The 17,636-nt window shown below is 41.5% G+C and overlaps 1 protein-coding gene and 1 long non-coding RNA gene across 2 annotated transcripts in view; one reads left to right on the top strand and one right to left on the bottom strand.

Annotated features, from left to right (window-relative positions):
• The window catches only part of STK32A (serine/threonine kinase 32A), a 112,370-nt gene that overhangs the window by 17,250 nt on the left and 77,484 nt on the right, over positions 1-17,636 (bottom strand). The window contains exons 6-7 of the mRNA XM_074360888.1: positions 16,560-16,597; positions 7,620-7,709 (exon numbers count right to left, since the gene is read on the bottom strand). Of these exons, the coding sequence (XP_074216989.1) occupies positions 7,620-7,709; positions 16,560-16,597 (128 nt within the window). The remainder of the gene's footprint in view (positions 1-7,619; positions 7,710-16,559; positions 16,598-17,636) is intronic.
• The window catches only part of LOC123618224 (uncharacterized), a 30,663-nt gene continuing 20,750 nt past the window's right edge, over positions 7,724-17,636 (top strand). Inside the window, exons 1-2 of the long non-coding RNA XR_006726631.1 lie at positions 7,724-7,920; positions 15,008-15,077. This is a non-coding gene — a long non-coding RNA (uncharacterized LOC123618224). The remainder of the gene's footprint in view (positions 7,921-15,007; positions 15,078-17,636) is intronic.

Below are 17,636 nucleotides of genomic sequence, written 5' to 3'. Positions count from 1 at the left end.
AAATTCAATGAGAAAACGCATGCCAACGTCTCAACACGCTGCCTGGCCCCCAGAAAGAACTCAAAAAATGAGGCATTCTTCTAGAAAGGCGAACATCCTTAATAATGAGAATTTGACCTAGCCAAAAGCTGCACACTTGACCCAAGACCCTGACAGTAAGGTGCTGGTTCTGGACAAAGGAAATTGGTGTGTTGTGGCACCTGTCTACAGGTTTGCCCTGCCCAGAGCGCTCAATTTCTAAGCAAAATCCTGTGGGCAACTTCCAATTAGAGAGGTAGAATGTTGACATCCCAATGCCTAGGACTGACCCTGGCTGTCAAAGCCCGCTGTAGCAGAACTGAGTAGGCTTCGTTCCCTGGTGAATTCACCTTTCATGCATCACTGCACTCTTCCTGCAAGTCACAGCTCCCCATGCAATTTGGGAGGTTACGGCCCTGACCCCATGGTACGCCCACAGGCTGGACGGAGTGGACTCTACTTCTGCTTTCCCTTATCAGGATCTCACAGTAAGTCATCTTACATCGTCTCCCCAGGGGACAGATGACAGATAGCTCAGAGAAGCTGCAGAGAACTTTGAGAGATAAATAGACACAGTGCTAAAAGGATACCTAACAGAATCAACATTACCCTATAAAAGCTGTGTATTCTCGTCTTGGACCATCCTTGGAGTTTATATGAGTATAATCCTCTTCTACTTACTCTGTATTCCAGCATGAAGATGCTTGAATATGTATTCATTCACTCAACAAATATTCATGGTGTGTGAGGCACATTTTTGAAGAACATTAAGAAAAAAATATGGTGGCAACATACAAAAGCGTAACAGATGGGCAATTCTTTGAGCTCCCAAAGAACAGAAAAGCCAGAGCAGGGGGATGCTGAGGGCTTCCATCAACCCTGCAGGAGGACCCTTTGCTCCTGAGATGGTACAAATAGAAGTGGAGAGGGTCTGAGTTGCCTTCAAAAAAACCATTGAGTATTTTGTTTGGTTTTGAAAGCATTTCTATACCTACATTCAGAAAAGTAAATAAAACATAAAAGAAGAATTTCGCAAGCAGTTATAAGCAATTGGCCACGTAACCTTACATAGGTCACGACATAGAATCTTGACCCCACCAGTGAGTGACCTGTCCTACTGACAACCACAGAAGTAATCACTACCCTGAATTTATGTTAGTAATTTTCTCCTTGCCTTTCTACATAGATTTACTATCTATGTATACATTTCTAAGCAATACTTTAGTTTTGCCTGTTTTAGTAACTAGGTTACATATATATTATGTATGTATGTGTATATAACATCTATGTATGTCTGTATATATAACAGATGTGTATGTAACATATATGTACATGTATTTATGTATATAACATGGGCGTGTGTGTGTGAAATCTCACTCCTTGTTTTCTTTAGTGTCTTGCTTTTCTTGCTCAGCATCATGTGTATAAAATTTATCCAATTCACTGTACATAGTTGGTTCACATTCAAAGTTACAGGAATACACTGTAATTTACCTACTTTCCCTATTGTTAATAGCCACTTAGGTTATTTTCAGTTTGGAGAATTTTGAACCACGCTCTCATGAACATTTCTGCACATGTAAGACCTCTCTAGCCCACACCTCTGTAGGGTACATTTCTGGGAGGGGGAACACAGGGGATGGGCTGTGCATGTCCATACATACTAGATAATGCCCAGTGATTTACTGAGGTGGTTGTACCAATTAACACTGTGACCAGCAATGCGTGGGATTTGGCTTTGCTCCACCTCCTTATCCCTACTTGGCATTAACCAACCTTTTGACTTGCTAGTCTAGTGACATAATGATCTCTTGTGTTTAAATTAGCATTCTCCTGATTGCTGATAAGCTTGCCCACATTTTAATATGTTTCTTAGCTATTTAGATTTCCAACATTTGGTTTTCAGATTTTAAAACAACTGGACGGTAGATTCTGGTCAGGACATAAAAAAAAAAGGGTCCAAAAACTAATAGAGAAATGTAATACAATGGAAATAATTCCTGGAATTTGCAAAAGTGATTCTAAATTTCATCCATAAAAATGTGTGAATGAGAAAGGATTTCTTCAAAAGTATTAAAGGACTTGCATTCCATGCTTTAAACTATTACAAAGCTATAATAAATTAAGATTGGAAAGCCACATAATATAGATACTAGTTCATAAAAATTCTTGGTTTATGAAGAACATATTTCAAATCAGCATGTAAAGGACCTTATTTGACACATGGTTGCAAAATAATTGTTTGATACTGTAACAAAAATGAAATCAGATCCTTACCACATATCTTCAGTCAAGATAATATTAATAGTTGGATCAAGAAAAATTAAACTGTAACAATAATAAGAATATAGGTCACATATCTAAAATCTGGAGGTAAGAAGGTCTTGCTAAGAGTAGCATTAAAGATAGAAACTGTAAAGTAAAAAGGCTAATGGTTTGATGTTAGGAACATAGTTCTTCATGTCAAAAATGCCAAAAAAGAACAACATCAACTGAAAAGTAGGAAATCATATTTGCACAACATATATGCTACATTAGAATTTAATATCCTTTATATCTAAGGGTCAAGAATTATTTATGTAATCAATAAGAAACAGGAAAAATGTATGAAGACCCCAATAGAAAAATGGGGAAAGAACAGGAACAGGCAATTTACAAAAGAACTGAAAAAAAGCAATTTCATGTCATAATGAGGTACCATCTTCACTTGTCTTTTTGGGAAGATTAAGATATTGACAGTGCAGCCCTGGTGAGAATGCAAGGAAGTGGACATCCTCAGACACTTCCAGACCAAATGAGTAGAAATCCTTGCAAACTTTCAGGAGGGAAATGCATCAATGTATACATTCCCTTTGACCACTGAGGATTTATCACAGGAAACAAGTTGCAGTGCACATTTCTGCTAACAGGATTTTTTATTCCAAATTTATATTTCAAAGTAAGAAGCAACCTGACATTCAACAATCAAGAATTGGTTCAATAGATTTTGATGCAGCCCTCTAACTTGGGAGCATGTGATCATTCAAAATGATAGTTAAATATGTGGGCCTGGAAAAATAAGTAGTGTCCATTGTCAAGACCCAGGCTCTGGTGTCAGAGACAAGCGGTTTGGGTTCTGGCTAAGACACGCTAATTGACAGGAGGCAGAGAGGCAGTACAGCAGAGTGATGAGAATTAGACTCTGACGTGCCTCGCAGAACGGCCTTTAGCTTAAACGATGTAACACGTGCACTCAGAGCAGTGCTTGGCCCACAGGAAGAGCTCAGTGAATGTTGCCATTATGCGCCGAGCCATCGTCATCACCCTCACCATCAATGTTCCAGACTTGAGACGTTTTACATTTGGATTTAACTTTGTGCTCTACCAGTCGCTTGCTGTGTGATTGTGACCGTGTCACTTTCCCTGTAGGCCTGCTTGTTTTTTAATCTATGAATAATAGAATAATAGTAAAACCTATTTCATAGGGTTGCTCTGAGAATTTATTGAATTTATTAAATTTATTAAAAACTTAGCAAAGTGCTTGGGACAGCAGATGCTTACTATATGATGCCTATTATTATTTTTATTTTTGGCTTTTTTGGGGGGGGTAATTAGGCTTATTTATTTATTTAATGGAGACACTGGGGATTAAACCCAGGACCTCGTGCATGCTAAGCACACACTCTACCACTGAGCTATCCCCTCCCCCCAATGCCTATTCTTATTATTGTTATTACATTATAAAGTGAACATTTAGGTTGCCAAAATATAGTACAGGTGGGAGGCAGGGTATAGCTCAAGTGGTAGAGCGCGTGCTTAGCATGCATGAGGTCCTGGGTTCAATCCCCAGTACCTCCTCTAAGAATAAATAAATAAATAAACCTAATTACCTCCCCCCAAACAACAACAACAACAACAAAATCCAGTATAATCTGACTTTTAAAAAACTTAAATGTGTTTTTGTGTGTATAGAATAAAGCTCTTCCAGGAAACCATAAATATCTACAAGTAGAGAGATGACTTTCTCCCTCACTTAGTGAGCATTTTACACATTTGTCCTAGTATATGTATTTGTTAGGTTTGGTTTCTAATTTGGAGAAGAATGTTTTCATTGGTTATGCTCTGAGCAATGTGGATGATATTCAGACAGACCAGGGGTAGGGAGAAGGAAGGACTGGAGTGTTTGGAAAGAGCATGGAGGTAGAAGATTATGAATTAAAAAAAGCAAAACTTCCTTGTTGGGTGGCAGGTGCTTAAGAGCTGGTGGACAGTTCATCTTCTGGCCAGGGCCTAGGGACTGCAGCATAAAGTGCTCAGCATCTTACATTAGAAGATGTTGATGTTCCTGTGATCTTCGTTCCATACTTCATCCTAGTTTTCTTTCTTTTTAGAATCTCTATTCCTTTCTGGTTAATTGCTAATTATATTCTACGGGAACACGATAAAATGGGTGCTGGGAATGTCTGTTAGATTTTACCAAGTTATTGGGTCCATAATCTTTAAGAAGAGAAAGCAGACTTTCCATCCATGATCTCTCTTAGAGAGCCTCCCATCCAAAAATCAAAGGCAAGGACAACTTCTGGATAAAGAGATAAGTGTTGACACTCAGCTATATGTTTGTTTAATTAAAGAAGAAACATTTCTAATAGCTTGGCCTGCCTACATTAGCTTACAACCATTTAAGAACCACAAATAATTTTTTTTTTTTAAATCTCTCTCTCTCTGTCAGGGAGTTCTAAAGTCAGAAAGAGCTTGCTTTTTTTTTTTTTAATTTAAGTTTTTTAATAGAGGTACTAGGGATTGAACCCAGGACCTCTCATGCTCTACCACTAAGCTATACCCCCCCTCACCACCCAGAAAGAGCTTGCTTTAAATCTAGGCTTTTTCCATTATTAGCCATGTAATCTTGGGCAAATTGCTTAGCTTCTTATTTCCTCGTTCTAAAATGGTGATAATTATAGTGTGCCTCGCAGGCTTATTGAGAAAAAATAAATGAGTGAATGAAAATAAAACACTTAACATGTTGTCTGGTCCCTAGAAGGCTTTCAATAAATATTAGTCATTGTTAATTATAAGGGTGAAGGTGGAGAGGTGCAGGGAACCTTGACTGGATTCCAATTTCCCAGCTCTATGTTGTGAAAAGGCTGGAAATGACAATTTTGAGGAGAATTAAATTATACAGATATTGTATTTAAAATCACTGGGGAGAGAAAAGAAAGATGGTCTTCCTTTACTCCTCTCACCATGGAAACCAGGCCTAGAAAGCCCAGATGCACATTTTCTGATTTGGCTCCAAGAAAATAGCCCTTAATGTGGAGACCCAGGAAACCTGGGGAATCAACTCATCAGACCAGCAGGCTCAGAGATTCCTTTTTATCAGCTGAGCACCGTGGGTTTTAGGCAGAAAAATGGGCTGAATTATATGTGCCCATTATTTCTGAAGTAAAAAAAGAGACTTTTCCCTCCCACTGATAATTGGAAGCCAGGACATTTGCAGTTGTTCAAATACCATATAAAATAAGGCTCATAAGAAAGAAATCTTCTCTGGGGAAGTGAGGTGGCCCGGCATGGTGGGGTTCTCTTTTCCTTTCTCTCTTTAGTTCCATGAGGAAGAGAGCCACATATTAAAAGGAAGCGGCATTGCTCTTATCCTTAACTTCAAGTTCAAATACTTTGGCTGCAAATGGCACGCCATAGCTAGCAATTTGTTCCACCCCAGAGTTAATTCCACCAGTTTAACCAGCAACATCTCCTGCTTTAAAGCATCTCAACTAATTAGGGTAAGAAGCCTGAACAGTTTTGACTTTTCTGTCATCCGCTAACAACTATGCAGTGTTAAGCTGCCCGTTTTTGATGGGTACGGACAGGGGTCCTTTAATAATAACTCATTCTGTTGCCTAATACAGTTGAATCCCTTTTGCTTATTAAAACATTTACATATTTTAAAATTCAGCCCTGTGAATATTAAAATGAGTCTCATATCTGAGTCAAAACTTACCCACCCCGCCAGGCTGGATTCAGCCACCTTGGTGTCGGGATGGACAGCTGAAGTGGCTCTCACACCTCCTCCTCCATCTCGGGGAGAGCACTGTTTGATTTAGATTGTGGAAGGGGAATAGCAGAGGCAGAGGGATCCTAACACAGGTAACTTGCTTGGTCCCCGGGATGATCTCTCTCTAGTGGCTTCTGATAGCTCAAAGTTCATGGTCTGTGGACGAGGCTCTCACCCCTGCCTGCATATGTATAGAGCTTTCAAACCACCCTATGTTCGGGTGTCACCTCCAGAGAGTCTGATACAGCTGGATTCTCTTGGAACTGGTGGTGTCGCCATTAAGTCACGCTGACGGGAGCCTCCCTCCCTCCCTTCCAGGCTGCACACCCCGAGGCAGTGGAGGGCCCGCTATGAAGCTGGACCACACCCTCTGGCTAATCCGCCTCCCTCCAGCTCCCCCACACTCTCACGCACTGCTGCAGATCTCTGCCCGCTACTGCCATGGTCCCCAGCAAGACCTGACTCCGAACTACCAACCCACTGTGGCCAACTCCGGCTCTGTGAGCCCAGGGAGCAGTCAGCAAGCCAAGTGACGAAAGAATGGAACCCCAGGTGCCTCTCCTCACAGCCACGCCCAGACTCGACAGAGAATTCTCTTGAGCTCTGACTTACCTGCCTTAGGAACAGCCGCGGGGGGGTGGGGGGGGAGGTACCCGGTGCCCCCAAAGGGCAAGGCTTCTCCCTTTATATCCCTGGGGTGGATGGGAGGTAGGGCTAGTTCTGCTACAATGATGTCTACTCAGAGTTGGCCGCCTTCAACAACAGAACTTAGGATTTGTATTACTTTGTGACTGTTAACACAATTAATTGTGAGACCTACTTGAGAATTTGGGCACCTAATGCTACCTTTCAGTCACCCTTTGGATAAGTTTCAAATCTTCAAGCAAAGTCCAGGTCCTCTTCTTTAAAAAGGAGAATTCATAGGATTGTTGTGATAAATCTAAAACCAACATTGTAACTGGAAGGCACTTTGCGAACTTTATATAGCCCTGTGCATATTATGCAGTATTATGTAAATCACGGTTATGATAATACTAATGTCACTTATTACCATCTTACTTATTGCTGCATCCTCTCTGTTTGATTCCGTTTTGTTAAACTCGTTTTATTTAGAAAGTCAGCTCCTTAGGCTGGAGCCCCAGTCTGTTTTGCTCCCTGTAAGATCACCAGCACCTGAAACAGTGCTGAGCACACAGAAGCAAGCAGTAGGTATTTACTGAATTAATTACTAATATTCTTCATCAGGAAGGAGGGAGTCTTCCTGATGAGTCCTAAATAACTCATAGAATAGTGTTTTCACATGTAACCCAGGGCCCTCCCGAGTCAAGATCAGATTGGGTGCTTGGCTAAAAGGCGATTCCCGAGGCTCACGTGAGACCTGGGAAACCAGAAGCTGTGCAGGTAAAGTCAGAGAGGGCCTTATTTCTAGCAGCAGGTCCCTGCAGATGACCGGACCCGTTATCACAGTGTCCACAGCAATGAAAAGCAAACCCCTGCGCTCGGTCACAACGGCGGCTCGGGGTGGGGGCTGGGGGGTGGGGGGGTGGGGGCTGGGGGGAGGGGCGCCTACCCATGTACGGCTTGGTGCCGGCCACGGCGGTGATGCGCACGTCCGCGGGCAGCGTGGTGGCGACGTTGAAGTCCGTGACGTGCGCGTGCCCTGCGAGAGAGGAGGGCCACAGAGAAGTCAAGCCCCGCCCAGCCACGCCGCGCGCCGCGCGCCTCACCCCTCACCCCAAGCTTCTGGAAGCTTCGTCCGTCAGTTCTTGTGCGCCCCCGGCAACCGGGCACACGGAGTTGAAATCAATTATTCTATCCTCGAATAGTCTTAAACCAGCAACCCTCCAGCGGCCAGAACCTGACAGGAAAAGGTTAGTGTCTGGTTGTAAATTTGTAGTTAAGCCTCAGAAAGTTTTAACCTCGGTGGTGAAGAGCTTACGCTCTGGTAAATTCTACGTGGGCAATCTTTGTCTGTCGGCAGCATTTTAAGTTGCTGCAGCCTAGAGCTAGCCGAAGTGCCAACTTTCCAGGCACTTCTGACGGGATCCTTTTTCTTTTTTAAAGAGACAGACATTGTTAATACAAAGCGGACCCGAATGCGGATACGTATATTTATTTCTTTGCCAAGAAAGAGTTCTTTTCTCTCCTTGTTTTTCCTAAATATCATTAGTAGTTTTTTTTTTTTTTTTTTTTTTTTTTTTGGTCTGAGAGTTCAGGTTGTCCCCCAGTGATGCCCAACAAAATAACGCATCAAGGGAAAGCAGAGGGGGCGGGGGCAGGGGGAAGTCAAGTTTTATTTTTAAAGAGGCTGTATAAATAAAGAGCCCTAGACTGGGAGCGAGGACACCTGGGTCGTGCCCGGAATTCTGCGCCTAATACACTGTAGATTTCAAGTCTCTTTCCTGTGCTGAACCTGCATTTCCCTAAAAAAAAAAAAAAAAAAGAAAAAAAAGAATAGGTGGACTAGCTGTCCTCTAGGATCTCGCCTGTTTTAATATTCATGGCGACATAGACCGGGTCTCACACTTGAGTTCAGCAGGGCGCGCACCCTACAAGGTGTATCAGGGAGTGGGAAAAGGGCGGCGCCAGAAGCTCAGGCAGACCGGCCCGTCCTGTTAGCTGCTGGCCCGAAAGTCACCTGTTTTGAGAGGATCTTGAAGTGCTGGCATTTCCATTTGCGTGCTTCTGTGGTTCTGATGAGCTATGGTGATAACTGGAGAGGATGTCACCGGATTCTTTTTCCACTCCCACAGTCCACCACCCCCTCTGCCAACTTCACTACCTACTCCATGAGAGCACCCAGCTTGCTCTAACCCTGCTCTTTATCACCAGGGTTTTGTTTTGTGCAAAAGGTGTTTTGTTTTTATCAGATGACATTCTAATAAAGCAAAAGCAGCACTCACTGAGCTGAAAGATGAGGTAGGTATTCTTGCATAAATGGTACCAAAAGAGAGGATTTCAAGAACTCACCCTATTGTAATATTGGTCGTCTCAGTTTTTTCTTTCTCTGTTTCTTCACCCCGGGTCACACCCAAAGCACTGAATCAGTGATTCACAAGGTTTGATACAAAATAAGTCAGCCTGGAGGCTTAGTGATTGAGAAGAGCCTGTTTTCTGGAGTCAGACTATGTGGCTTCTAGCCCAGGTTCTACCCCTAACTAGCTGTGCTACCTTCAGGTGACTTGCCTTCTCTGTAAAGCTGGAATATAGGAATAGTCTTCTCATGAGGTTGTTGGGAGGATCAGGTGAAATAAGGCTGTGGAAGACTTAGCATTTGGCAGGAAGTAAGTATCCAATTGTTTGGTATTTGTCATGATCAGAAACTCCAGTGTCATTTTGCAGAACACACCTGCCCGACTTGACTCTCCTGAGACGCCAGTGCAGTGGGACTGATAGGAGAGCCAGGCATCCACGTTAAAAACAGTAACAGGAAACTCCACCAGTAATTCAGATGGGCAGCCAGGCATGGGACCCTCTCCTTGAGCCTGGCAGGTGTTCTAAGCCGGCTCAGTCCTGAGATTGTCTATGCTCGTGTAGCAGTAGAAGGACGAGGATGTTGTAGAGCCATTTGGTTTTCTCACTTTAGGCTAGCAGAGTAGTCCCTGTTTTATAGAAGAACTGTTTGTGGCTAAGTTTTCAGGGCTCAGCAGTAGCAGAGCTAGGATTAAGATGTAGAATTTGGTCCAGGACTCCTTTGGTGAGTGATCAATCTCCCCAAAACTTTTTGTGCTATATGAAGAGACCAAAGAGCTGAGCAAACTAAAAGAACTACCTTCTGGTTGACTCAGGGTTTAGTTCTCCCCACAGAATGCATAGGAAATGATGGGGAAGAATTATTTAAGGGTCAGGATCTACCAGAACCTCTAGCCTTGAGCCCTCAAGGTGAACAAGTAAAGCAGAGCTTCACGGAGCCGGTAGCCACCAGCCCAAAGTCTCAATTCCAAGTCCAGGATGCTGCCCTGCTTCCCTCTGCTCACCTTGAGGCTCTTTCTGCCAGGTTCCCTTCTGTGCCAGGTGGGAATGAATCTGAGAGCCGGCCCCCAAAGGAAGGTCTGGTGATTTTATATATATATATGTATATATATTTTATTGAGGTACAGTCAGTTTACAATGTTTTGTCAATTTTTGGTGTACAGCATAATGCTTCAGTCATACATGAACATACATGTATTCATTTTAATATTTTTTTACCATAAGTTATTACAAGATAATCAAATATATTTCCCTGCGCTATACAGCATGAACTTGTTGTTTATCATGTATATACATATATATATATATATGTACATATATATACACACACACATATGTATGTTAGTATCTGCAAATCTCTAACTCCCAATTTATCCCCTCCCACCTCCCTCCCCCACTGGTAACCACAAGTTTGTTCTCTGTGTCTGAGAGTCTATTTCTGTTTTGCAAATAAGTTTGTTTGTCTTTTTTTTTTTAGATTCCACATGTAAGTGATATCATATGGTATTTTCCTTTCTCTTTCTGGCTTATTTCACTTAGAATGACAATCTCCAGGTCCATCCATGTTGCTGCAAATGGCATTATTCTTTTTATGGCTGAGTAGTATTCCATTGTATAAATATAAAACAACTTCTTTATCCAGTCAACTGTCGATGGACATGTAGGTTGCTTCCATGTCTTGGCTATTGTAAATAGTGCTGCTATGAACATTGGGGTGCACGTATCTTTTTGAATTAAGGTTCCCTCTGGATATATACTCAGGAGTGGGATTGCTGGATCATATGGTAAGTCTGTTTTTAGTTTTTTGAGGAATCTCCATACTGTTTTCCATACTGGCTGCCCGAAACTACATTCCCACCAACAGTGTAGGAGGGTCCCCTTTTCTCCACACCCTCTCCAGCATTTATGGTTTGTGGACTTTAGAATGATGGCCATTCTGATTGGTGTGAGGTGATACTTCATTGTAGTTTTGATTTGCATTTCTCTGATAACTAGTGATATTGAGCATTTTTTCATGTGCCTATTGTCCATTTGTATGTCTTCATTGGAGAATTGCTTGTTGTAGGTCCTCTGCCCATTTTTGGATTGGGTTGTTTGTTTTTTGTTATTAAGTTGTATGAGCTGTTTATATATTTCGGAAGTTAAACCTTTATCAGTCATATACTTGCAAATGTTTTCTCCCATTCCATAGGTGGTTTTTTTTTGTTTTGCTTATGGTTTCCTTTGCTGTGCAAAAGCTTTTTAAGTTTAATTAGGTCCCATTTGTTTATTTTTGCTTTTTTTCCTATCGTTTGGGTAGACTGCCCTAGGAGAACATTGCTGAGATGTATGTCAGATAATGTTTTGCCTATGTTTTCTTCTAAGAGGTTTATAGTGCCTTGTCTTATGTTTAAGTCTTTAAGCCATTTTGAGTTTATTTTTGTATATGGTGTGAGAGACTGTTCTAACTTCATTGATTTACATGCAGCTGTCCAGTTTTCCCAACACCATTTTCTGAAGAGACTGTATTTTACTCCATTGTATGTTCTTGTCTCCTTTGTTGAAGATTAGTTGACCAAAAGTTTGTGGATTTATTTCTGGGATCTCTATTCTGTTTCATTGATCCATATGTCTTCTTTTGTATCAATGCCATGCTGTTTTGTTTACAGTAGCTCTGTAGTATTGTGTGAAGTCTGGGAGGGTTATTCCTCCAGCTTCATTCTTTTTCTTCAGTAATGCTTTGGCAATTCTGGGTCTTTTGTGATTCCATATAAATTTTTGGATTATTTATTCTAGTTCTGTGAAAAATGTCCCAGGTAATTTGATAGGGATGGCATTAAATCTGTAGATTGCTTTGGGTAGTATGGCCATTTAAACAATATTAATTCTTCCAATTCAAGAACATGGGATATCTTTCCATTTCTATCTTTATTTTTTTCTTTTCTGTTTCTTTAAGTCATCTTTAATTTCCTTACTCAGTGTTTTGTCATTCTCCACGTATAAATCTTTCACTTCCTTGGTCAGATTTGTTCCTAAGAATTTAATTTTTTTTGGATGCAATTTTAAAAGGGATTGTTTCTTTACTCTCCTTCTCTGATATTTCATTGTTAATGTAAAGAAATGCCACTGATTTCTGTATGTTCATCACGTATCGTGCTACCTTGCCAAATTCTTTTCTCAGCTCTAGAAGTTTTTGCGTGGAGCCTTTAGGGTTTTCTATATATAGTAGTATCATGCCATCTGCATATAATGGAAGGTCCCGTGATTTTAAAAGAAGACCTGACTTAGTCTTAGACCTGCTGATTGAGGGACCACTCTGGCCTCTTCCAGAAGCCCAGGTCCTGCGGGACCCTTAGAATGGAGTCTCTCAGCCTGGCACCACTGAATTCTGGGACCCAGTTGCACTTTGCTGTGAAGGCTGTCCTGTGCATCGTGGATGCTTAGTTGCCTCCCTGGCCTCTACCCACTAGATGCCAAAGGCACTTCCCGCTCCTGGCTGGGACCCTGACAATCAAAAGTCTCTCCAGATATCTCTCCATGCCTGCGGGGAGAGGCAGTAGAGCAAAAGCATCCCCAGTTAGAACCACTGCCTTACTGTGAAGTTTTTCAGGTACCAGGCTCAGAACGTCCTGACTGAGCACGCAAGGGGATGATTTGCCTGTTCTTTCACCTCGGTACCCTGTGGTGCAGAATCGCATTAAAAATCGGAGTTCATAGTATTGAGTCACTGAATTTAGTCATCATCATGGTCGTTATTTATCCTCTTTCTCACTGTGCCTGTATTCAGCCTGAGGATCCTTCTCAACACAGCACTCACAGACACCAACCAATTGGTTGGTGTTGCCCCTAACTTTTCAGAATTTGCCCAACTCAAAAATGTTTAGATTGTGTGTGCCACATTTTTTTAGGATTCCTATTAAAAACGCATCTCCTTAGGCACTGAGGCTTATAAATCTAATTATCTGTGGATAGGGTACAGTGTTCTACTGTTTGTGTGTGTGTGTGTGTGTGTGTGTGAGAGAGAATGTGTGTATGGTTTTTAAGGTGCTACCCACTTGATTTTTAGGTATATTTTGGGACTCTGCAGGGGGAGAAGCTGTTAAGGTAGCAGGCTTAGTTCTTCCTCACACCCCCCAAACTGAGTTTTTGCCTTTCTCTTGTTCCCTATGACTAGGGATGATATTAAGAAACCTAACTTATGGATTATGCAGTAATTGTCATTCTCTCAGATATACCAGAGAGACATTATTGTTCCTTTGTCTGCAGCATTTATTTCCTGAACACTGTAGGGAAAACACAAGAATTTTAGATACTGTAGCACTAATAGAATTGGATAGGGTACTTAAGTTGGTAGGATATGAAAAATATGTATCAGGGTGGTTGGTTATGAGCCATCCAAGATCTAATGCCATCTTAGGCTCTGAACTAGTGCGTGAGACATTTGGGCAGAACAGTAACAGGTATGCTTTAAATTAAAAACATTTTTTAAGTCCAATTCTGATGTGTAAGAAATATTCATTCACACCAGTGGAAGGAGTCTCCATTTACAGAAGAATTTAGCTCCTTTAAATTTCCATCTTTTCTGATGAACACGAACCAATATGAATCAGTAAGAATAAAATAAAGTTTCTGCCTGTTACTCATGGTGGTGAGTTAAAATATAAGTCACATGGTGTCATACACAGCTCAGCTGGAGAAATGATTATAGGAGGCGTATCAGAGATAAGCGATTATCCTTCGCAGTTGCGAACTCCCTGTGCAAGAGGCACATGTAATGGTCCGTAAGGGTTGAAATGTTATAAATGTGGACAGAGGAGACAAATGAGGGTTTCAAATATGAGACAGGGAAAATCACACCGGAAAATACTCCAAGAGGCAGGCACTGGTTTCTGGTCTGTTGGCTTTTGCAGGAGCAGCTCTACACAATGAGCTGGGGAGTGGGGGCCACCAGGAATTTCTTCATTTAAAAGTAGTTAATTATTGTCCCTGAGCAATGCCTGAAAGTCTTAGCTTTTCAGAATCTGAATAAACAGAAAACAAATAACCTCAAGAAATGATCATCTCCAGAAAGGGTTCCCAGGACAATGCTTAGAGTGTGGCTCTCAGTCTTCTTTGTTTGATTCTATCTCATTCACATATCCAGTCCTTCCCAAAGCAGTGTTTCTCTTCTTGGCTGGAGTGATTCTTCAGTTGAGTTTAGGATGGGAATAAAATACAGAAAAACCCACCCCTAAGTCATTGTCCAGCCCCCCAAATTTAAGAGTGAAAAAGGTCTTTGTAAATGGTACACCAGATAACAGGTGTAGACTGGGACTGGCCCCATAGGCAGACGGGAGAACAGCTCATTGTCCCTAAGCAACAGAGTCCCAGTCCAACCAAGAATAAAAGGCCCGGACAAGTGGACTTAGCCCCCTGCACGCATGAAGGAAAGGCAGAATGGGCTGCTGAAAGTGTAGCTGCCAGACAGTAAAGGGTCACACAAAATTTTTTAAACACAAGACCTAACAAGTAGACATATCATCTTTGGTATATCCCTTCTGGAATCAAAAGAATTCTTCAGTAAAGACAGGAAGGTCCCCAGCTTTCACTGATTCTATCTATCTGATACAGACAGAGTCACATAAAGCAAGGTGAAGTCGTCTAAGCTTCCCTCCCTGGGGCAGAAAGCCCCTACTACCTCATGGGGTCACAGCAGTAGTTAACTTTTATTGAGTGAGTTCCCTGTGCACATGGCAATTAAGCACTTTATGAATAGTATTTCAGCGTTTACAACAACCCTGAGAAAGAAGAACTTTTGATCCCTGAAGAATCTAAGGAGCAGAGAAATTTTAGGCAACCTGCTAAGACTCTCAGAGTTGCTGAGTGAGCAAACTAGGTTTCGAGCTCAGGCAGTCTGTCTCCAGAACCCACGCTCTTACTGACAATATCCCCTAATTACTCTTTCCCAAGGGTAGTCTGAGGGTGGTTAAACTTGAAGATTAATTCATTTCTGAACCTTTCTCCTAGTTTACCGTCACCAAGTTGACAAGAAAATGACAAGGAGAAAGAAGCTGAACAGGACGACCTCATGGTCAAGGTAAGATGAAACCAAGTTTGAGACCTGAAATGGAAACACTGTTCTCTGGATGGAAGGTAAATCTTAAAAAGGTTTCGATTGACAAGACCTATATGTCTCCATTCAGGGCCCCAACAAATGATGGAGAAATATATTGGGCACAGAAGTGAGTGGTTGAGGGGGAAGCAGGGACAAGCTCGAACCAGGTCTGCCTGACCAGCCTGTGCCTTCACAAGGTTATGTGGGGTTTCTTTGCATCAGCGGGAGAGGGGATCCTGCTTCTTATTTGAGGCAGAGATTCTTGGTGTTTTGATGAAAGTCACCTTCATGATAAGTCTCACCACTGCCCACATTTCTGAGATTCAGAGAATCTGTTCCCCAGTGTCAGAAGCCGTAAAGGGAAGGAAGAAATAAGGCACTGGAGGAAAGTGGAAAAAATCTTTTTAGACAGCTCATAAATAAATGATGACCCTGAGCTCTGAAATCGGAGGTCACACGCAGACGTGTTTCTTAACCCTCTAAGCACATGTGGCAGTCTGACAAGTCAGGTTTAAAATGCAACTAGGTAAATAAATAATGAGTGATGGATGGTCCATGGAGTTTCAGTCCCACTTGCAAATCCCTTTTGTAAAAGCAAAATGAATACAGAGCTTTGCAGATCTGGGACTCCCTCACCTAGTGGCTTTCTAAAAATCTTAACAAGGATCCTACTGCCTCTGTACCATTTATGCCATGCGGGCTGTGTGTCCTACAGGTCTGCTCTGAGGGACCAGTACATCCCAAATGTACATTAATATTAGGAAAAGATTATACATATTTAATCATTGTTGGTCAAAACTTGTTCTATAGGACATCTCCCATCAGTGTTTCTTGAACATACATTTATCACCTTCATGGTCACTGCCATATCCGTCTGTCACTTTCATAGCTGGGTACCACAGATACTCTGATCTGCTTTATATGTGTCTCTGAATAAGCTGATTTTTTTTAAACGGAAAAAATCTTTGAACAGAGAACTTGATCTCTCTTCTGTACGTGAAAAACCAATTTGTCCTCACGAGATGGAAAGCATGAAAGTAGATGCAGTGAGAACAAAACAGTGTCACAAATCTCTAGGTAAATACTATTGCCTGCCAAATGCTCTAATCTTAAGGTTTGTTTCGTCTTTATGAAAAAAAGGGAGATGATTGTTAGAGAGGTATTAAGTCAAATTAGCATCAAAAAACAAACAAACAAAACTGGGGTGGTTTTCTTGAAAAATTCAGTAGGAGTGGAAGAAAATTGAAAAGAGAATGTAAATTCAAGTTTTTTTTTAAGGGTATACTGGTTTAGTATGCCACTGCAGTAAGTGATTGTCCCTCCCACCATAAAATTGAGTTTGCACATATAATTCAACTGAATCGAGCAAGACACTTTCCCACACGTAATACTCCTTTACTGGGGAGAATCAGCTTGTTCCGCATGCATGTCATGTAGCTGATTGCAAACAAATCATTTACTTACCATGTTCATCAAGCAAAATGTTGTCAGGCTTCATATCCCTAGGGGAGTAAAAAGAAAGGAGAAAGTTGCTTATAATAAGACAAACAAGAAAGAAACAAACAGAACTAAAGGAGAAAGGTGAACATGCTCAGAAATGGTAGCTCGGGTTGAGACTGTACTAGCCCCACATTACTCACAGTCTCATTCACTTCTCACAATGAATCGACCAGATGCTTACCGCTGATACCCTCAATTTCTAGATCAGAAAACCAAAGCTTAAAGAGGTTTAAGTAATTTAATTCAAGGTCACAGAGCTCGCACATGGAAGAGCTGGGCTCTGAACCTGGGTCTCTCTGGGTTCCAAAGCTTAGTATCTTAATGTCTTTAACATATTACACCCAAGAATGTAAATATTACCCCATAGATCATATGGCATTTAAATTGTCGTAAGGTAGTAGTACTAATCACATTTTCACCTATGGAACTCTAGAGCTACACTGACGAAGTGAACTTAAAGACTATAACACGAGGCGGGGGGGGAGGGTACAGCTCAAGTGGTAGAGCCCATGCTTAGCATGCACCAGGTCCTGGGTTCAATCCCCGGTACCTCCTCTAAACATAAATAAATAAATAAATAAAACCTAATTACACCCCCCCAAATAATGAAAATAAATAAAAAAAATTTTAAAAGACTATAAAATGAGAAAGAAAATGTGATTGTATTTTAAACTTGCAGAGATTAGAATCTTTTCTAGGATATGCTATAATGTCTCTAGTTACTTAATAAATATTATTCCTGGGGATGTTAATTGAAGAACTTGGACCAGTCTTCCATGCATTGGTGAGATCCTTAAATCCATAGGCGGGAACACAGTCTACCCTCTTCCAATGAGGGGAGTGGTTTGATGGTAAATACTTGGAGGAATGACCTGTAGAGTTTTAAAAGTTCTCGTGAAACAGATTTTACTGTAAGCAGTGCTCCGCGATCCAAGCACAGCACTGCAGTTTGTAACAGCCCTCACTCTCCCACTCTCCGGTTTTTATTGCCTTTCCCTAATGGACCGTTAAAACCCTTCAACCCAAATCCACAGAAACCAT

The sequence above is a fragment of the Camelus bactrianus genome, chromosome 3 (genome assembly GCF_048773025.1).
Source record: "Camelus bactrianus isolate YW-2024 breed Bactrian camel chromosome 3, ASM4877302v1, whole genome shotgun sequence".
NCBI lineage: Eukaryota > Metazoa > Chordata > Mammalia > Artiodactyla > Camelidae > Camelus > Camelus bactrianus.
Note: the sequence above shows the minus strand (reverse complement) of the source record. Positions and strands in the feature narration are given on the sequence as shown.